The 21,849-nt window shown below is 40.3% G+C and overlaps 1 protein-coding gene across 3 annotated transcripts; it reads left to right on the forward strand.

Annotated features, from left to right (window-relative positions):
- Window positions 1–5,104: 5,104 nt before the first annotated feature.
- Window positions 5,105–21,491, forward strand: LOC120058560 (interleukin-10 receptor subunit beta-like). 3 transcript variants are annotated; one of them, XR_005478030.1, is made up of 8 exons: window positions 5,105–5,290; window positions 5,838–5,964; window positions 6,385–6,557; window positions 6,898–7,052; window positions 9,527–9,674; window positions 9,839–9,993; window positions 20,693–20,776; window positions 21,345–21,491. XR_005478030.1 is itself a non-coding variant. In XM_039007343.1 (7 exons), exons 1-7 carry the CDS (start codon window positions 5,224–5,226, stop codon window positions 20,717–20,719), a joined length of 852 nt encoding a protein of 283 aa, XP_038863271.1. In that variant the 5' UTR covers window positions 5,105–5,223; the 3' UTR covers window positions 20,720–21,491. The 3 variants fall into 3 exon arrangements, 2 of the variants coding, with proteins under 2 accessions (XP_038863271.1, XP_038863270.1); XM_039007343.1 differs by having other exon boundaries at window positions 20,693–21,491; XM_039007342.1 differs by lacking the exons at window positions 20,693–20,776; window positions 21,345–21,491 and adding an exon at window positions 12,745–13,560.
- Window positions 21,492–21,849: the final 358 nt, after the last annotated feature.

A 21,849-nucleotide genomic window follows, 5' to 3' on the forward strand; every position in this document is an offset into this window, starting at 1 on the left:
TAGAGTCATGCTGTATAGAGTCATGCTGTATCAGTGGATGGGAGAGTCATGCTGTATCAGTGGATGGTAGAGTCATGCTGTATAGAGTCATGCTGTATCAGTGGATGGTAGAGTCATGCTGTATCAGTGGTTGGTAGAGCCATGCTGTATAGAGCCATGCTGTATCAGTGGATGGTAGAGCCATGCTGTATAGAGTCATGCTGTATCAGTGGATGGTAGAGCCATGCTGTATAGAGCCATGCTGTATCAGTGGATGGTAGAGTCATGCTGTATAGAGCCATGCTGTATCAGTGGATGGTAGAGCCATGCTGTATCAGTGGATGGTAGAGTCATGCTGTATAGAGCCATGCTGTATCAGTGGATGGTAGAGTCATGCTGTATAGAGCCATGCTGTATCAGTGGATGGTAGAGTCATGCTGTATCAGTGGATGGTAGAGTCATGCTGTATAGAGTCATGCTGTATAGAGTCATGCTGTATAGAGTCATGCTGTATAGAGTCATGCTGTATAGAGTCATGCTGTATCAGTGGATGGTAGAGTCATGCTGTATAGAGTCATGCTGTATCAGTGGATGGTAGAGCCATGCTGTATCAGTGGATGGTAGAGTCATGCTGTATAGAGCCATGCTGTATCAGTGGATGGTAGAGTCATGCTGTATAGAGCCATGCTGTATCAGTGGATGGTAGAGTCATGCTGTATAGAGTCATGCTGTATCAGTGGATGGTAGAGTCATGCTGTATCAGTGGATGGTAGAGTCATGCTGTATAGAGTCATGCTGTATCAGTGGATGGGAGAGTCATGCTGTATAGAGTCATGCTGTATCAGTGGATGGTAGAGTCATGCTGTATCAGTGGATGGGAGAGTCATGCTGTATAGAGTCATGCTGTATCAGTGGATGGTAGAGTCATGCTGTATAGAGCCATGCTGTATCAGTGGGTGGGAGAGTCATGCTGTATAGAGTCATGCTGTATCAGTGGATGGTAGAGTCATGCTGTATCAGTGGATGGGAGAGTCATGCTGTATAGAGTCATGCTGTATCAGTGGATGGTAGAGTCATGCTGTATAGAGTCATGCTGTATCAGTGGATGGGAGAGTCATGCTGTATAGAGTCATGCTGTATCAGTGGATGGTAGAGTCATGCTGTATCAGTGGATGGTAGAGTCATGCTGTATAGAGTCATGCTGTATCAGTGGATGGTAGAGCCATGCTGTATAGAGTCATGCTGTATCAGTGGATGGTAGAGCCATGCTGTATAGAGCCATGCTGTATCAGTGGATGGTAGAGTCATGCTGTATAGAGCCATGCTGTATCAGTGGATGGTAGAGTCATGCTGTATAGAGCCATGCTGTATCAGTGGATGGTAGAGTCATGCTGTATCAGTGGATGGTAGAGTCATGCTGTATCAGTGGATGGTAGAGTCATGCTGTATAGAGTCATGCTGTATCATCAAGCAATACCGCTTCAGGAAAACCTCAGGGTTTCTACCTTCTTCTGTGTTGATGTTTTGTTCAGGGTGTAATTCTACCTTCTTCTGTGTTGATGTTTTGTTCAGGGTGTAATTCTACCTTCTTCTGTGTTGATGTTTTGTTCAGGGTGTAATTCTACCTTCTTCTGTGTTGATGTTTTGTTCAGGGTGTAATTCTACCTTCTTCTTTGTTGATGTTTTGTTCAGGGTGTAATTATACCTTCTTCTGTGTTGATGTTTTGTTCAGGGTGTAATTATACCTTCTTCTGTGTTGATGTTTTGTTCAGGGTGTAATTATACCTTCTTCTGTGTTGATGTTTTGTTCAGGGTGTAATTCTACCTTCTTCTGTGTTGATGTTTTGTTCAGGGTGTAATTCTACCTTCTTCTGTGTTGATGTTTTGTTCAGGGTGTAATTCTACCTTCTTCTGTATTGATGTTTTGTTCAGGGTGTAATTATACCTTCTTAAAGTGCATGCTGGTCTTCATTGAATTATGAGGTATATGTTTGTGATATTATATTGCAGTTGGTCTTCTTTTTAGAAGAAGATTAATTGTCAATTAGAAGGTCATTTTCCAAGAGGCCTTTGCCCACTTAGGTATTTGACATGTGGCTGTAATTCAGAAAAAATATTAATTTTATAGCAGACAACAAATGGGAATATTTGTGCAATCAAAAGGGAATATTCATAAGGTACAGACCACACCTTCAACTGTATACTGGGATCCCGAGTGGCGCAGCGTTCTAAGGCACTGTATCTCAGTGTGTCACGGCTGTCATCGTCCTCCTCATCTGACGAGGAGAGGCGAGAAGGATCGGAGGACCAATACGCAGCGAGGTAAGTGTTCGTCATTATTTAATGAAAGACACTGAACAATACAAAAACAACAAAGTGACAACCGTGAAGCTAAATAACAATAGTTCTGACACAAACATTACACATAGACAATCACCCACAAACCCCAACAGAAAACAGGCTACCTAAATATGGTTCCCAATCAGAGACAATGAATGACAGCTGCCTCTGATTGAGAACCATATCAGGCCAAACGAGAAAACCCCACATAGAAACAGACAACATAGATAATACCCACCCAACTCAATAAAGACTAAACAAAGGAAATAAGGTCAGAAACGTGACACAGTGCTAGAGGCGTCACTACAATCCGTGGTTTGAACCCAGGCTGTATCGAAACCGGCCGTGATTGGGAGTCCCATAGGGCGGCGCACAATTGGCCCAGGGTCGTCCAGGTTTGGCCGGGGTAGGCCGTCATTGTAAATAATAATTTTCCCATGAATTATAATACACATAATAATTTAGACTTTCTGTTGCTGCAGGATTATTTTCCTGCTGTAGCAAACTGGCTCAAATTAAGATCCTACATCGTTAGCTAAGTTAGCTATGCAAAGTGCCAGATAGGTAACCATTTACAGTAAGAATTTGTTCTTAACTGACTTGCCTAGTTAAATAAACGTTGTTTTTTTTTACTTTTAAACTGCTGTTCATTATTACTCTGTCAATAAACACTAACAGCTGACTGAAGATCTAGCTAAATAAAGTTAGTTTTTATTTTTTTTATTTCACCTTTAATTAACCAGGTAGGCCAGTTGAGAACAAGTTCTCATTTACAAATGTGACCTGGCCAAGATAAAGCAAAGTAGTGCGACACAAACAACAACACAGAGTTACACATGGAATAAACAAGCGTACAGTCAATAACACAATAGGAAAAAAATAAAGTCTATATACAGTGTGTGTAAATGGCGTGAGGAGGTAAGGCAATAAATAGGCCATAGTAGCGAAGTAATTACAATTTAGCAAATTAACACTGGAGTGATAGATGTGCAGATGATGATGGGCAAGTAGAAATACTGGTGTGCAAAAGAGCAGAAAAGTAAAAAAAAACAATATGGGGATGAGGTAGGTAGATTGGATGGGCTATTTACGGATGGGCTATGTACAGCTGCAGCGATCGGTCAGCTGCTCAGATAGCTGATGTTTAAAGTTAGTGAGGGAAATATACGTCTCCAACTTATTTTTGCAATTCGTTCCAGTCATTGGCAGCAGAGAACTGGAAAGAAAGGCGGCCAAAGTAGGAATTGGTTTTGGGGATGACCAGTGCGATATACCTGCTGGAGCGCGTGCTACGGGTGGGTGTTGTTATGGTGACCAGTGAGCTGAGATAAGGTGGGGCTTTACCTAGCAGAGACGTATAGATGACCTGTAGCCAGTGGGTTTGGCGACGAATATGGAGCAAGGGCCAGCCAACGAGAGCATACAGGTCGCAGTGGTGTGTGGAAACAGGAAGCCAATTCTAGATTTAAGTTTGGATTGGAGATGTTTGATATGAGTCTGGAAGGAGAGTTTACAGTCTAGCCAGACACCTAGGTATTTGTAGTTGTCCACATATTGTAAGTCAGAACCATCCAGAGTAGTAATGCTAGTTGAGGATCGGTAGGATAGTCAGTTTTACGAGGGAATATTTGGCGGTATAAGTGAAGGAGGCTTTGTTGCGAAACAGGAAGCCAATTCTAGATTTAAGTTTGGATTGGAGATGTTTGATATGAGTCTGGAAGGAGAGTTTACAGTCTAGCCAGACTGTAGTTAGCTACATATAGTAATGGAGAAAACTGACGTTTCTGAAGCAGGTAGCTCTGGCTGGGCAGCTTCAGCTTGTAGCAGGGTTAGGGACTAATTTACTTCCATAGATACTTCTAGCTATAGCCAGGAACCAGGTAGGGCTAGCTAGCCAGCCTGCTAACTAGTCAGTAGCTAACTAGTCAGTAGCTAACTAGTCAGTAGCTAGCTAGCCAGCTAATGCAAGCCAACTTTGTTCACTTGTTGTTGACTTTATTATATTGACATGCTAACTATATAATAAGTTCTACAACATAACTAACATGACTATTTTGATTTTCCTGTCACACTCACAGTCAAATCCTTTCTTTGTACTGGCAACCTAGGCTGTAAACACACACTCCTAAAGCATCATGAATATTCTATGAGGGGGTGTGTACTTCTTGGTAGGAACAAAACGAAAATTAAAATTTAATAAATATTGTTATTTGTTCTCCATTATTCCCTGTCTAATTTTGACACCATAAATGAGAAACAAGTCGATTTCCGTTTTTCAAATTCGGGAACAATAAATTAGCCTTTTTCCGTTTTGACTCGGAAATCAAAGTAACGAATGTAATGTTACAAAGAACCAAGGTGAAGCAGCAGGTCAGGAAATGTTGCAAGTCAGAACAATACTTGACAAATAAATATAATTTTTATATTTGAAAAATTACTTGCCAAGCAGTAGGCATTTTTATAATTAAATGTGGAGTGAAACTATATAGTTAAGGCGAAACATCACTTGCCCTGCTTTCTTTCAAACGTATTTGGCAATCATTTATTCGAAAAACACGGTTAATTCCATCATAATTTGTCACAATAAAGTAAGACAAAATAAAGATCCACCCCTGTCGAACGGATACACATTTTGTCGATCTTTTGAAAATGAATCATATATCTGCCGTTTCCATTAATCTAAAGAAACCTAAAGGTTTTTTCTGACATTATCGAATACATTTGGTTCAATGGAAACCTGCCTAGGCTTCTTCTGTATTTATATCACTCAGCTTGGTTTCGCTTCCCCGCAATTCTCCGCCCATTCAGAAAGTACACAATAAACTCTCAAGAGCGGCCAGAAGCAAATCTAGCCAACGGAACATTTCAATGTCGTTGGACAACACATAATATCTCTTGGGCAACATGCAATCTACGGTGTTTACTATCTTGTTTGTCAAACTATTATGCTTAACTTTACATGGATTGACAGGTCAGTATTTATCTTTCGACTTTACCATAGCATAGTCTACCAAATCATTTGGCTTTGATTGGCTTTAAATCGATTGGCTTTGATTGTAGATGAATGTTTTAAGCCATTCAATATCACGACTGGTTTACGAAAGTTTTTTGTTGTTGTTGATATTTCGTGATAATTTCAGTCTTTTATAAGCTACATTTATTTATCACTTATACATTCCTTAATCTCTTTTACTGTCAATAGTGGGAACCAATGGAAACACTTCACATGTTTGTCTCTGTTACATTGACATACTGATGATTGTAGGCTAAATATATACATACACATAGGCTGAAGGTTTTACCCACATACTATATGTGGTCAAGAGTGTTCATTTCGAAGAAGCACAGTGCAATGGGCTTAATTTCTCAACAACAAAAAACTCTTAAAAACGTCCAAGACAGATACAATACCATTTTCCCCATCTGACTCAATACCCTTGTTTATCTAAAGCCTGTAATCCCCCTGAATGATGTGTATTTGTTAGGATGTTCAACTGTGTATAACTGTGCTGTTACAGCAGTGTTAGCTGAACTTCCAAGTCCCAGTAACGTCAGGATTACCTCCATCAACATGGGACTAGTGTTGGAGTGGGATCCCCCTCAGAACCACACGGGAAACCTCACCTACAGATCAGAATACAAGTGGTAATATGAACACCGCCAAACAACACAACCAAGTGAGGGGTGAACATTTAAATATGGCACACTTCCTGCTATGGGTGCTGGGAAAGAGGAGAAATGACACACCCACAAGTAGTCTTCCACAGAAGAATCTGTGTCATACACACACACACACACACACACACACACACACACACACTCACACACACACACACACCCTCACACACACATTCACATTCACACATCAACATACACTCACTATATTTCTAAGGAATAGGTGCAACTATTTCACTTTAAAAAACAATTTTTTTTACACAATACTTGTCAGAATGGGTTTCAGGCATACACACAGCGTACATACACTGGACAAACAAACAGCTTACAGACACTGGTAACAATAGTCTACCACAATAACAATACAGTGATGTCTTGTTTTGAACACAGGATCAGCATCAGGAGCAGCTACCGGGTTGTATGTTGGGACACAACTGCCCTATGCTGTGACTTCACCAGTCATCTAAACAAATTTGGAGTGTACACTTTCCAAGTGAGGGCAGAACGAGAGGGAGAGGCATCTCACTGGGTGGAGACTAAGGAGTTTGTCATGGATGAACACAGTGAGTTCCTAGTTGCCCATCTGTAACGTCAATCTACATAAGGACTTCATAACACATTCATAACCTATACATAACTACATTCATACAGCACATAAGACATACATGAGCATTTTATAGTAATTCTTGCAGTGCACTAGAGATGGGTATGAAAGTGTAATAACAGGTACTGTTAAATCAGAGGTTAGGGCAAAGCAGAGTGTATGATTACAGACTGGAGCCTGACAACTTTTGCTCTTTAATGGACTATGGTGATCCGCTAGCAGGTGCCACGTCATTTCTTGACCCCTGAGAGGTTGCCACTTCCTTTAGGTCACTTTCTTTCCCATGTCTCTCTCCACAGCCACTTTAGGCCCTCCCAGTGTGACTCTAGTCTCCAGTGGTGCGAACATTGAAGTGAGCATCGAAGACCCAGTGCTCAGGATCTCTGAGTTTAAAGAGATCTACAATCATGCAACCTTTAACATCACCTACTGGAAGGAGGGGCAGGAGGAGAGGGTATGGTGGCCATTTTACTTTCCATCTGGGATTACACATCTGGAGTGTAATTTCCACTGCGTACAACCAGGGGATCTGAGGAATGGCAAAACAAAGTAACGCAGTTTGCCTGATCTTTCACATCTGATGTCATAGTGACAGTAGCCAATAAGGAGAATGAGATGCAGGTTTAGGGTCTGAGCACATAAACTACATTCCATCTGCCAATGGTAAACTTTATAACCGTGGGGGTGATCATCTGGTGACACATTGAGTACGGTTACATGCGCACAATAATGGGATTATTGTGGATAGATTAATGTAATAGTTTGATTAAAATGTTTTACATGCTTTGCAAGAAGAACAATTTCCCTAATAATCCTCTTTTAACATGGATACATCTGAAATCAGACTACCGGATGGCACTCTGATAAATGCAGAAAATCGGCAATCCAAATAATATGCCACAGCAATCATTTTATTTTTGGGAAGCATATTTGAGTTTGGACGTATAAAGTTTGGCTAACGCTTTATTTGAAGGGGTCCTTATTAGTGGCCCTTATTGCAGCATGTGTCATTACACTTTAACTGTAACAACCACATGGCAGTAATTGTGGTCTGTAATTACAAAAGGTGTAACAATGAATGCTTGTTTTCCATGCTTGTGATAAACGGGCAGGTTGCCCAATACATTCGCCAACTTAGTGTTTAGTTTCTTATCAGCTGCATACAGTTACAACTGTCACAAAGGTTGTGACCCCTCGTCGGTGCGCTGGGTGTCCAAGAGATTTTATTCAATAGGCTTTGATTACTTAGCCATGAAAGTGCCACTGTTGGAAATATATCTCTACTCAATGTTATTGCTAGTGCTTGCCACCAATATAAAGTGTACCAATCTGGGTTAATTTGGTCATCCCAGATGAGGATAAATACCCTGTTTCAAAGCATAGTACATTTAATGTTTTTCCTAAGTACAATGTAATTACTAGGAGTTACACATGATGTAGCTAGTTCAAATGAAGTGTATCTTGAGGTGTACTTACTTGTAACGAATGTGTAGTCATACAGTACATGATCCCTACTGACAATATGGCCCTCATTTTAAAGCTTCTGGAAGTTTAATTCCAGAATTCACTTAATTTCTGTATCTTGTTGTGAAGTGAAACTTCCGGAAGCTTTAAAATGAGGGCCACTCAAGATAAACTTCATTTTAACTAGCTAAAGTCTGTGTAAAACCTAGTAATTACATTGAACTTTACCGCCCATATTACATTGCCACCCATTTACCGCCCATATTACATTGCCACCCATTTACCGCCCATATTACATTTACCACCCATATTACATTTACCACCCATATTACATTTACCACCCATTTACCACCCATATTACATTTACCACCCATTTACCACCCATATTAGATCCCAGTCAGTGAGATTGACCTACTGATCTGCTTTTGCCAGCTCAACCAAGTTAACTTTATTTTGGGGTCAAGTGCTTAGCAACAACACTGAGTGAAGACGCAGTATAGGATGAACAGTGCACATTCAAGGGTAAGTAATTAGAGCCTATTGAGCATAGGCTCCCTTACGAAAAAGATTGCAGTCACAGTGCAGTATAACCGCAGTACACTGCAGTATAAATGCAGTTATAGTGCAGTACGCTACAATTACTGCGTCCAAAATCACACGTTTTTTTTTTTTTTTTTACTGCAGTGCTTTTGCAGTGTAACTGCAGTTATTCTGCAATTACTGCACCCAAAATACCACAGTCGACTGCAGTTATTGCACTTTTATTGCAGTTTCAAAACAGCATTTTTTTTGTTGTAAAGGCTATAATCTCTCAGGCATCCAGCATACCGACAGGGGTCACAACTTTTGTGACAGTTGTAACTGTATGCAGCTGATGAGAAGCGAAAACTCTTAAGTTGGTGAATTTAGTGGGAAACCTGCCCATTTGTAACAAGCATTCATTGTCACACCTCTGTAATTACATACTGCAATTACTACTAGGAGTTGTTACTGTTAACTACAATAGTTGTTACAGTGTAAATTCACGTGTGATTGCGGTGTAGTAAGGATCCTTTAAAATGAAGTGTTACCAAAGTTTGTACTGTATGTGAAAGCTACTTCTGAGACGCATACGTTCAGTTGTTCCCGAACTCACTTAAATGGCGCTAAAGAGAGAGGATGGCTCGGCTGGTGCTAGCCCATGCGCAGATCAATTACACTGCTGGAACGCCGATTTTAAGGCGTTTACATGTCCTAATAATTCAAAAGATGGCTCAGAAAACCAGATGTTTTAATCGGCGTATGCTTATTTCTATTTTGACCTTACGCCGATTTTTAGATAATCAGAGTAAGGTGTTTACATGACTAATGCATAATGTGCCCGGCTGCCAATCAGTTTAATATGAAAGTGTTACTATGCATGTAAAACATACTCATTGTGAGGTGCTCAATGCTTCCTCACTACTCCTCTATCACCCCCTGCAGGCCAAACTGATGAATGGCATCCAGCTGCATAAAGTGGTGTTGGAGCTGGAGCAATGGACCAGGTACTGTTTTCAGGTCTGGGTGGTAACCCAAAGGTTCTTCAAACAGAGCCAGCCCAGCAACGTTACGTGTGAGAGCACCGCTAAGGGTGAGTGCAATCGCTCTCTTTCTTGTCCTCCCTTTTATCTGTTAAAAACACAAATTATGACTATTAGATTGTTGCCTTCAATGATTCTCCGAGTACAAGTCCACTCTTGCTCAACTCAATTCTTAGTCCCTGGTGTCCCCTTTCCAACCCCAAACCCTCTGCAGGCAAGGACAGGCCCTGGGTGATGGCCCTGGTGATATTTGTGGTGATGGCAGTGTCAATGCCCCTGGTGGTTCTAGCATTCTGGCACTGCTACAAGGTGGTCAACTTCCTCAGACCCAAGGTCATGCTGCCTGGACATTTCACAGTGGTGCATGATGTATGTATGGCGCATGATCAGTGTGTTTTAACTTCTCTAGGGTAGGGGGCAGCATTTTCACGTTTGGATGAAAAGCATACCCAAATTAAACTGCCAGCTACTCATCCACAGAAGATAAGATATGCATATTATTAGTAGATTTGGATAGAAAACACTCTGAAGTTTATAAAACTGTTTGAATCATGTCTGTGAGTATAACAGAACTTATTTAGCAGGCGAAACCCCGAGGACAAACCATTCAGAATTCTTTTTTTTTTAGGTCACTCTCTTTTCAATTAGTTTTCATTGGGAAACCAGATTTCTAAGCGACCTGCTGCAGTTCCTACGGCTTCCACTGGATGTCAACAGTCTAGAGAAATTGGTTGAGGTTATTCCTTTGTGTAATGAAGAAATACGGCCATCTTGAAGTCAAGTCACTCTAGGTGTCCTGTTTGATTGAAGCGCATGACCAGAAGGCATGCTACGGTTGGTTTTAATCCTGTATTGAACACAGATCATCCCGTCTTCAATTTTATCGATTATTAGCGTTAAAAAATATCTAAAGTTGTTTTACAAAAGTAGTTTGAAATTTTTTGGCAAAGTTTACAGGTAACCTTTGAAATATTTTGTCGTCATGTTTGAGCAAGTTGGAACCTGTGTTTTTCTGGATCAAACGCGCCAAATAAATTTACATTTTGGATATATATCGACGGAATTAATCGAACAAAAGGACCATTTGTGATGTTTATGGGACATATTGGAATGCCAACAACAGAAGCTCGTCAAAGGTAAGGCATGAATTATAGTATTTTTATTTCTGCGTTTTGTGTCGTGCCTGCATGATTGGAATATGCTTATCTCTCTTTGTTTACAATGGCGCTATCCTCAGAAAATAGCATCGTATGCTTTCGCCGAAAAGCCTATTTGAATTCTGACATGTTGGCTGGATTCACAACCAGTGTAGCTTTAATTTGGTATCTTTCATGTGTGATTTAATGAAAGTTTGATTTTATAGTAATTTTCATAATAATTCATTTGAATATGGCGCTCTGCATTTTCTCAGGCTTTTTGCCAAGTGAGACAGTAGCGTCCCGCCTAAACTCAGATTTTGGGATATAAATATGAACTTTACCGAACAAAACATACATGTATTGTGTAACATGAAGTCCTATGAGTGTCATCCGATGAGGATCATCAAAGGTTAGTGATTCATTTTATCTCTATTTCTGCTTTTTGTTACTGCTCTCTTTGTGTGCTTTCGTCGTAAAACCTTTTTGAAATCGGACACTTTGGCTGGATTTACAACAAGTGTAGCTTTAAAATGGTGTAAAATACTTGTATGTTTGAGGAATTTAAATTATGGGATTTCTGTTGTTTTGAATTTGGCGCCCTACAGTTTCACTGGCTGTTGACGAGGTGGGACGCTACCGTCCCACATACACTAGAGAAGTTAATGAATAATACACTATGTGTTTCTTTGTGTGTAGTAACTGTATAATTAGTTATTTTTCTAACCCATGAATGACATATTCATGCTGCTGTTTAGATTTTTTTTTAAAGGACTGTCAATGAGGCTGTGTCTTTGGCTGAGTTCCATGTGTGTCCTGTTATATCTTGATGTAATAATGAATGGTTTTAGTCTAATCTCTCGTGGACAGACTGCTTAAACATAAAGGAGCATCTGTTCTGCCAGTCACATTCTGTTAAAGGTCCCCAAAGCAACACACATCCCCGGGTCGCTCGTCTTTTCAGTTCGCTGCAGCTAGCGACTGAAACGAGCTGCAGCAAACACTCAAACTGGACAGTTTTATCTCAATCTCTTCATTCAAAGACTTAATCATGGACACTCTTACTGACACTTGTGCTGCTACTGTGTTGTTGCTGCCATGCTATGTTGTTGTCTTAGGTCTCTCTTTATGTAGTGTTGTCTCTCTTGTCGTGATGTGTGTTTTGTCCTATATTTATATTTAATTTATTTGTATTTTTAATCCCACCCCCCATCCCCGCAGGAGGCCTTTTGGTAGGCCGTCATTGTAAATAAGAATTGTTCTTAACTGACTTGCCTAGTTAAATAAATAAAATATGACCAAATTACGCAAGATTTTAGTTTTGGGTTAATTGAGATTAGTTTTAAAGGCCTTTTAAAGAGATTAGTCTGAAAGACCTTTAAAGAGATTAGTCTGAAAGGCCTTTAAAGAGATTCGTTTTAAAGGCCTTTAAGGCGTCCTCATGCTTCCCATCCGAAACAGTTCAGAACAGTTCGTGCATATATTATGACAACATTTTGTGACTTTTTCGTTCGGTTTAGTCTTCGTCAAGAGTTTTTTTGGGGGGGCTCTTTGTGCACACAACATTTTTTCTCGAGGCAAGCCGAAATTGGTAGCCAAAGTCTACACACCTTGTCTGTGATTGGTCAACAGTAGGGATTCTTAAATTCAGTGTTTGTTTTTCAACAAGAGACAAATCATTTTCATGCACATTTTTTCACTTGAGAAATTCTGCACCAAAGATCTTCGATGTAAAATTGCGTGACTAAGATCTCTTCCGCAAAAAAATGTCAAAATGAATGCTAGAATTCTTGAGTTATATTAGATTCATTCCGTCTATTAATTCTAGAATTCTATTTAGATAGACAAACAGTACTATCAGTGTTTTTGTTCTCATTTTTGAAGTGAAGATCTTTTAAGGGAGTATGCGAGCACATTAATTCGGTTTGCAAGCTGACGCCTTTAGTGTGACCAACCTCTCCTCTCCCCTCCCCACCCCATGCAGTACCTGTTGGATCCTCAGTGCTCCTCCATCCTGGCCTTGCAGAGCAGCCCCCAGCCTGATGAGGTGTACCATGAGGTCAGCATCATGCCTGGGGGGACAGAGACAGAGAGAGAGCTCTCTCTGATGGACGGAACAACATAATGCACATAAACCAGACTGACTGACAATACAAAGAAAGGCAGTGTTCGAGAGCATCAACACCGCGACTGACAGGCCGATCTATAAATAATATTAAGTTGTTGTTTATAATGCAAGGTGATTTGTTGATCAGTCAGTGTCGACTCGCCTTTAATGTCGGCTGCACCCAATCACAAAGATCTTGAAGTGGACGGGGAAGATATGGGTGAAAGACTGATGTGAGGAAGAAAAGAGGACAACAATGGATGGCAGAGAAGAGGACGTATCTCTTAGTGAGAAATAATAGTCTTAACTGACATCAGGGATTTAGTTATTTATTCATCCCTGTGATGAAATGCAAAGAGAGTTATTTAGTGTAATGCAGGGGTCATCTACTAGATTCAGCTGCAGGCCGAATTTGATCTCTTGGGGGCCGGAACATATTTACAAATCATTTGTGATCGTATGCAAATTGGCCGCAAGAACCCAAACAAATATATATTTGACTTAAACAATCATTTCAAACCTTGCTTCCATTTTGTATACGATCACATGTTCCTCTCTATTATGCCTGGGAATAATTGGGAGCAGATTCCTTGAATTAAAATCACTACGAGTGGATTTTCTGCTGTTAAAAATAAAAACATTTTTTACTGAGAACTTGGGGGGGCCCAAATACAACCACCGACAGTTGGGGAACCCTGTTGTAATGTGTTTATTTATGTGATCTTTACTTCTAGCTATAGCCAGTAACCAGGTAGGGCTAGCTAGCCAGCCTGCTAACTCGTCAGTAGCTAACTAGTCAGTAGCTAGCTAGCCAGCTAATGCAAGCCAACTTTGTTCACTTGTTGTTGACTTTATTATATTGACATGCTAACTATATAATAAGTTCTACAACATAACTAACATGACTATTTTGATTTTCCTGTCACACTCACACAGTCAAATCCTTTCTTTGTACTGGCAACCTAGGCTGTAAACACACACTCCTAAAGCATCATGAATATTCTATGAGGGGGCATGTACTTCTTGGAAGGAAGCAACGAAAATATAAAAATATATATTTTTATAAATATTGTTATTTGTTTTCCATTATTCCCTGTCTAATTTTGACACCATGTGTATGATAATGATCAATAATGCCTTTTATTCATTATGGCCTTGGTACACTGGCATTTTATGATATCATGAGTATAGGGCAATGGAATGGTCGAACCGCTATGTCATCAGAGAGTTCTCATTATGAGCTGACTGATACGACACACTCCAAACAGCTTATGGAAAATGGCGTTTTTGTATTTAGCTTGTGACACAGCAGTCAAGACATCATGGATCATCAGAAATGGGTCTACAGTGGATTCGGAAAGTATTCAGACCCCTTTACTTTTTCCACATTTTGTTACATTACAGCCTTATTCTAAAATAGTTTTTTTTTTTTTTATATCAATCCACACACTTTGTATTTGTATTTACTAGGGATCCCCATTAGCTGCTGCCAAGACAGCAGCTACTCTTCCTGGGGTTTATTATGGATCCCCATTAGTTCCTAACAAGGCAGCAGCTACTCTTCCCGGGGTTTATTATGGATCCCCATTAGTTCCTGCCAAGGCAGCAGCTACTCTTCCTGGGGTTTATTATGGATCCCCATTAGTTCCTGCCAAGGCAGCAGCTACTCTTCCTGGGGTTTATTATGGATCCCCATTAGTTCCTGCCAAGGCAGCAGCTACTCTTCCTGGGGTTTATTATGGATCCCCATTAGTTCCTGCCAAGGCAGCAGCTACTCTTCCTGGGGTCCAAACACACCAAATCATCCACATTACATATAAAACAACAGATAAAACAGTGAACTATGTTTGTAATAAGTGAGATAAATCTGATTCTACTGTTTGCATCAGTTACCAGATGTGGAATAGAGTTCCATGTAGTCATGGCTCTATGTAGTACTGTGTGCCTCCCATAGTCTGTTCTGGACTTGGGGACTGTGAAGAGACCTCTGTTGGCATGTCTCGTGGGGTATGCATGGGTGTCTGAGCTGTGTGCTAGTATTTTAGACAGATCGGTACATTCAGCTTGTCAACACCTCTTACAAAAACAAGTAATGATGAAGTCCATCTGTCTTCCACTTTCAGCCAGGAGAGATTGACATGCTTAATATTAATATTAGCTCTCTGTGTACATTTAAGTGCCAGCCGTGCTGCCCTGTTCTGAGCCAATTGCAATTTTCCCAAGTCCCTCTTTCTGGCACCTGACCACACTACTGAACAGTTGTCTAGGTGCGACAGAACTAGGGCCTGTAGGACCTGCCTTGTTGATAGTGTTATTAAGAAGGCAGAGTAGTGCTTTATTATGGACAGACTTCTCCCCATCTTAGTTGCTGTTGTATCAATATGTTTTGACCATGACAGTTTACAATCCAGGGTTACTCCAAGCAGTTTAGTCACCTCAACTTGCTCAATTTCCGCATTATTCATTACGAGACGTAGTTTAGTGAATGATTTGTCCCAAATACAACACTTTTAGTTTTGGAAATATTTAGGACTAACTTATTCCTTGCTACCCATTCCGAAACTAACTGCAGCTCTTTGTTAAGTGTTGCAGTCATTTCAGTTGCTGTAGTAGCTGACGTGTATAGTGTTGAGTCATCCGCATACATAGACACACTGGCCTTACTCAAAGTCAGTGGTATGTCGTTAGTAAAGATTGAAAAAAGCAAGGGGCCTACTAAACAGCTACCCTGGGGAATTCCTGATTCTACCTGGATTATGTTGGAGAGGCTTCCAGTAACTTCTTATGGGCAGGTGGGACAGTAGCGTCCCACCTGGCCAACATCCGGTGAAATTGCAGAGCGCGAAATTCAAACTACAGAATTATAAATATTTTACTTTCATAAAATCACAAGTGTAATACATCAAAATAAAGCTTAACTTCTTGTTAATCCAGCCGCTGTTTCAGATTTCAAGTAGGCTTTACGGCGAAAGCACACCATGCGATTATCTGAGGACAGCGCCCCGCATACAAAAGCATGAAAAATATATTTCAACCAGGCAGGTGCGCCACGAAAGTCAGAAATAGCGATATAATAAATGCCTTACCTTTGATGATCTTCTTCTGTTGGCACTCCAAAAGGTCCCAGTTACATCACAAATGGTCCTTTTGTTCGATAATGTCCTTCTTTATATCCATAAAAACTCAGTTTAGCTGGCGTGCTTCAGTCAATAATCCACTCAGTTTCCCTCCATCAAAATGCATACAAAATTAATCCCAAACGTTACTAATAAACTTTTCCAAACAAGTCAAACAACGTTTATAATCAAACCTTAGGTACCCTAATACGTAAATAAACAATAAAATTTAAGACTGAGAATCGTTATTGGCTTTACCGGAGAAAAATACCAAAGAACGCGCTCTCTTCCACGCGCTTGGAAACACTACAGCCAAAATGGGAGCCACCTAGAAAAACGAAAATCTCTGGCTCATTTTTCCAAAAACCAGCATGAAACTCGTTCTAAAGACTGTTGACATCTAGTGGAATCCCTAGGAACTGCATAGCCACTTTAATTATACATTCATGTACATACTACCTCAATTGATCCGACCAACCAGTACTCCCGCACATTGGCTAACCGGGCTATCTGCATTGTGTCCCACCACCCGCCAACCCCTTTTTTTACGCTACCTCTACTCTCTGTTCATCATATGTGCATAGTCACTTTAACCATACCCACATGTACATACTACCTCAATAAGCCTGACTAACCGGTGTCTGTATATAGCCTTGCTACTCTTATTTTTAAATGTCTTTTTACTGTTGTTTTATTTCTTTACTTACCTACACACACACACTTTTTTTTCTCTGCACTATTGGTTAGAGCCTGTAAGTAAGCATTTCACTGTAAGGTCTACACCTGTTGTATTCGGCGCACGTGACAAACTTTGATTTGATTTGAATATGTGAGGATTTCGCCTTATAATAAAAGTGACAACCATTGAAAACAGTGGTAGGCTGAATTTTTCTTTTTTGGGATGGTTTGTCCTCGGGGTTTCGCCTGCCATATCAGTTCTGTTATACTCACAGACATCATATTAACAGTTGTAGAAACGTTAAAGTGTTTTCTATCGAAATCTACCAATGATATGCATATCCTAGCTTCTGGGCCTGAGTAACAGGCAGTTTACTTTGGGCACGCTTTTCATCCGGGCTTGAAAATACTGGCCCCTACCCAAGAGAGGTTAAAGAACACACTCTGTGTTCTGTTAGACAAGTAACTCTTTATCCACAATATAGCAGGGGGTGTAAAGCCATAACACAAGTTTTTCCAGCAGCAGACTATGATCGATAATGTCAAAAGCTGCACTGAAGTCTAACAAGACAGCCCCCACAATCATTTTATCATCAATTTCTCTCAGCCATTTGTTTACATGCTGTGCATGTTGAGTGTCCGTCCCTATAAGCGTGTTGAAAGTCTGTTGTCAATTTGTTTACTGTGAAATAGCATTGTATCTGGTCAAACACAATTTTTTCCAGAAGTAAGGATTGGTAACAGGCTGATTGGTCAGCTATTTGAGCCAGAAAAGGGGGCTTTACTATTCTTGGGTAGCGGAATGACTTTAGCTTCCCTCCTGAGGGCACACACTTTCTAGTAGGCTTAAATTGAAGATGTGGCAAATAGGAGTGGCAATATCGTTCGCTATTATCCTCAGTAATTTTTCATCCAGATTGTCAGACCCCGGTGGCTTGTCATTGTTGATAGGCAATACATTTTTCTCATTTCTTCCATACTGACTTTATGGAATTCAAAAATACAATTCTTGTCTTTCATAATTTGGTCAGATATACTTGGATGTGTAGTGTCAGTGTTTGTTGCTGTCATGTCATCCCTAAGTTTGCTTATCTTGCCAATGGAAAAAGGCATTAAAGTGGTTGGCAATATCAGAGTTTTGTAATGAATGAGCCATCTGATTCAATGAAGTTGGCTTTTCCCCCCAAAATGTAATTTAGGGTGCTCCAAAGCTTTTTTCTATCCTTAGCTTTGTTTCATTGTATACTTTCTTTTTATTTAGTTTAGTCACATTTCTTAATTTGCAGTACGTTTGCCAATCAATCACTACAACACTTATTGTATGACCTCTTATACACGATATTAGGCCCAGCCTTTGGATCCTTGGTTTTCCTAGATATGGGCTATTATATTGTGATCGCTACATCCTATGGATTTGGATACTGCTTCAAAGAAAATATCTGCAGCATTAGTAAAAATGATTTCATTCCTGTGCTGTTTGTAAATACCCTGGTAGGATGATTGACTGACAACCTGAACCAGGTTGCAGGCAATGGTTACAGTTTGAAGTTTTTTCTTGAGTGGGCAGCTTGATGAAAGCCAGTCAATATTTAAAATCACCCATAAAATATACCTGTCTGTTGATATCACATACATTATCAAGCATTTCACACATATTATCCAGATACTGACCGTTAACACTTGGTGGTCTATAGCAGCTTCTCACCAGAATGGGCTTTAGGTGAGGCAGAAGAACCTGTAGCCATATTACTTCAACAGTATTTAACATGAGATCGTCTCTAAGCTTCACAGGAAAGTGTTTCTGAATATAGACTGCAACACCGCCTCCGTTGGCATTTCGGTAGATGTTATAACCTTATATTGCTACCACTGTATCATCAAAGGTATTATCTAAGTGAGTTTCAGAGATAGTCAAAATATGAATGTCATCTGTTACAAGGAAGTTATTACTTCATGGACCTTGTTTCTCAGGCTGCATATGTAAATATGGGCTATTTTTAGCACTTTTCTTAGTTGCTTGATTGTTTTTAATGCTTTACTGGGAAGCTTATTAGGGGTAGACTTACTCATGTTATTTACATTGGAGCTGATAGTGCATTCTGATTCTGGCTTACTCTACATCTTCCTACAAGGGTACACCGCCTCAGTGTTGAAAGTATTACTCTGGTTCATAGGCTCATGATTACTGCATACAATAGCTGTAGGATCAGAGGTATTCAGGGCAATTAGGGGGACATAAATTAAGTTACTTACATTGTGTCTGCCAATGCCCCTAGGATACCCCATAATGACAAAGCGAAAACAGGGTTTTAGACATTTTTGCAAGTCTCTGAATGCCCTTGAGTGGCCCAGCTAGAGCCCGGACTTGAACCCAATCTAACATCTCTGGAGTGACCTGAAAATAGCTGTGCAGCAACGTTCCCCATCCAACCTGACAGAGCTTGAGAGGATCTGCAGTGAAGAATGGGAGAAACTCCCCAAATACAGGTGTGCCAAGCTTGTAGCGTCATACGCAAGAAGATTCGAGGCTGTAATTCGCTGCCAAAGGTGTTTCAACAAAGTACTGAGTAAAGGGTCTGAACACTTATGTAAAAAGTAACTTTATGAATTTGTAAAAAAATCTACAAACCTGTTTTTGCATTGTCATTATGGGGTATTGTGTAGATTGAGGGATTATTTTTTACATCCATTTTAGAATAAGGCTGTAACGTAACAAAATGTGGAAAATGTTAAGTGGTCTGAATACTTGACGAATGCACTGTATACACGATCAATATTGCATGCTTTTAGATTCACCTGTAACACTTGTTTAGTTGGGATTTATTTTAATCAAATGTCTAGTCACTGCTCAAGTATCGCAAAAGTACAAGTGGAACAAGCTATGACTGAATTTTTAGTAGACCTTTATTTAACCAGGTAGGCTAGTTGAGAACAAGTTCTCATTTACAACTGTGACCTGGCCAAGATAAAGCAAAGTAGTGAGACACAAACAACAACACAGAGTTACACATGGAATAGACAAACATACAGTCAATAATACAATAGAGAAAGTCTATATACAGTGTGTGCAAATGAGGTAGGATAAGGGGGGTGAGGCAATAAATAGGCCATAATGGTGAAATTATTACAGTATGGCAAATTAAACACTGGGGTGATAGATGTGCAGAAGATGAGTGTGCAAGTAGTGGTACTGGGGTGCAAAGGAGCAAAATAAATAAAATAACAATATGGTGATGAGGAAGTTGGATGGGCTATTTAAAGATGGGCTATGTACAGGTGCAGTGACCTGTGAGCTGGTGATTAAAGTTAGTGAGGGAGATATAAATCTCCAGCTTCAGTGATTTTCGCAGTTCGTTCCAGTCATTGGCAGCAGAGAACTGGAAGGAAAGGCGGCCGAAGGAGGAATTGGCTTTGGGGGTGACCAGTGAAATATACCTGCTGGAGCGCGTGCCGCGGGTGGGTGCTGCTATGGTGACCGGTGAGCTGAGATAAGGCGGGGCTTTACCTAGCAGAGACTTGTAGATGACCTGGAGCCAGTGGGTTTGGCGACGAGTATGAAGCAAGGGCCAGCCAACGAGAGCATACAGGTCGCAGTGGTGGGTAGTATATGGGGCTTTGGTGACAAAACGGATGGCACTGTGATAGACTGCATCCAGTTTGTTGAGTAGAGTGTTGGAGGCTATTTTATAGATGACATCACCGAAGTTAGGAGATGCTTAATGTCAGTCTGGAAGGAGAGTTTACAGTCTAGCCAGACACCTAGGTATTTGTAGTTGTCCACATATTCTAAGTCAGAACTGTCCAGAGTGGTGATGCTGGACGGATGGGTAGGTGTGGGCAGCGATCGGTTGAAGAGCAAGCATTTAGTTTTGCTTTCATTTAAGAGCAGTTGGAGGCCACGGAAGGAGAGTTGTATGTAACTTGTTGTAACTTACCTTGGTATGCAAAGAGGAAAGCTTGCCATGCAAATAGGTTTAATAGCATATCTTCATCCCTGATCTTGACAGCCTCTCTCCCCTCTATTTCCACAGGTCCTTCCAACCTGGACTCAGGGGTAGAAGGAACATAGTAAAGCTGTAACAATCAAATGAGTATCATATGTTACGTTTCGTATGGTATGTATTCATTTGTGGATGTCCATTTCATATGTTACGAATTGCAATTTGTTTTGGCTAACGTTAGCTAAGCTAGGGGATAAGGTTAGGCGTTTCTTAGTGTTGGATTCAGGGTCTAGGTCTAGTGTTGGGTCTAGGAGCTACTTTAACATCATAGTTGGGGTAAGCTGCTTTATTGGTTAATGCATCATATGATAGAGGATAGATGTTGGCGTAATTGTTCTCTAAACAACATGTTGAAAGCATTGATGTGAAAGCATATACAGTGCTGAGTTACCTTAAGAGGATGTAGGGTTGTGGCAATGGAGGAGATGGGGAAAAAAGTGAAAATGACATGGCTTGGGAACACCTCTCGGAACCTGGGGCCGGAAGGGTAATACTGGGCGAAAGCATTAGTTTTTTTTAGGGTCTTCATTTTTGTGGAATCCAGCAGAAAAGTATAGAGTCGGGTGAAGAGAGAGTGGGAATTGTCATGGTTGCAGACTTTGGTTTTCATGCATATATAATTATGCATAGCTTATCACGTTAACACTGTTATGTTTTGTGTGTCTTTTTGTTGTTTTCCAAGTCTTGTGCCATCACTCTCTTAGGAACCAGATGGAGAAAGTGGAGAAACAATAAGCTGCTCTAGTGACATGGAACAAGATTCAGATTCAGATGTCATTTTGTTGTGTGATGAGAGACGGAAATAAAATTGTGTATGGTGTGATCATTAGAACAGAGGTCATAAGTCTCTAAGTTTGTAAACCTCACGGTGAAATGTTTATCATCGTTTGTTCATTTATAATCATTAGTTAGTTTTTTAAATTCATGTTTTATTATCATTGTTTTTTCCATTTATATGTAATTTCCAAGTTTATGTAAATTGAACATTAGGAAGCTGTCTTTCAATAGGAGGGACTGTTGGATTTGGGGAGACTTTGAACATTGTTATACGCATAAACATAGTAGATAAAGGAGTGGAAGAGTGGTTTTATGTCAGAGGTTAATGGTTCTCTGTAGAAAGACAGAGTGGCTGTGGAATGTGCTGGGTGGACGGGAGGGAGTCACGGGAGTGCGATAGGTGATACGGG

Source organism: Salvelinus namaycush, chromosome 13 (assembly GCF_016432855.1).
Source record: "Salvelinus namaycush isolate Seneca chromosome 13, SaNama_1.0, whole genome shotgun sequence".
Taxonomy (NCBI): Eukaryota; Metazoa; Chordata; class Actinopteri; order Salmoniformes; family Salmonidae; genus Salvelinus; species Salvelinus namaycush.

What these genes read in the sequence shown, in the direction of transcription:
- LOC120058560 (XM_039007342.1), top strand. Translation starts at nt 5,224, where the DNA reads ATGCAATCTACGGTGTTTACTATCTTGTTTGTCAAACTATTATGCTTA. An exon ending in AACTTTACATGGATTGACAG is followed by an intron (nt 5,291 to 5,837) that starts GTCAGTATTTAT and finishes GTGCTGTTACAG; the next exon opens with CAGTGTTAGCTGAACTTCCA. An exon ending in TACAGATCAGAATACAAGTG is followed by an intron (nt 5,965 to 6,384) that starts GTAATATGAACA and finishes TTTTGAACACAG; the next exon opens with GATCAGCATCAGGAGCAGCT.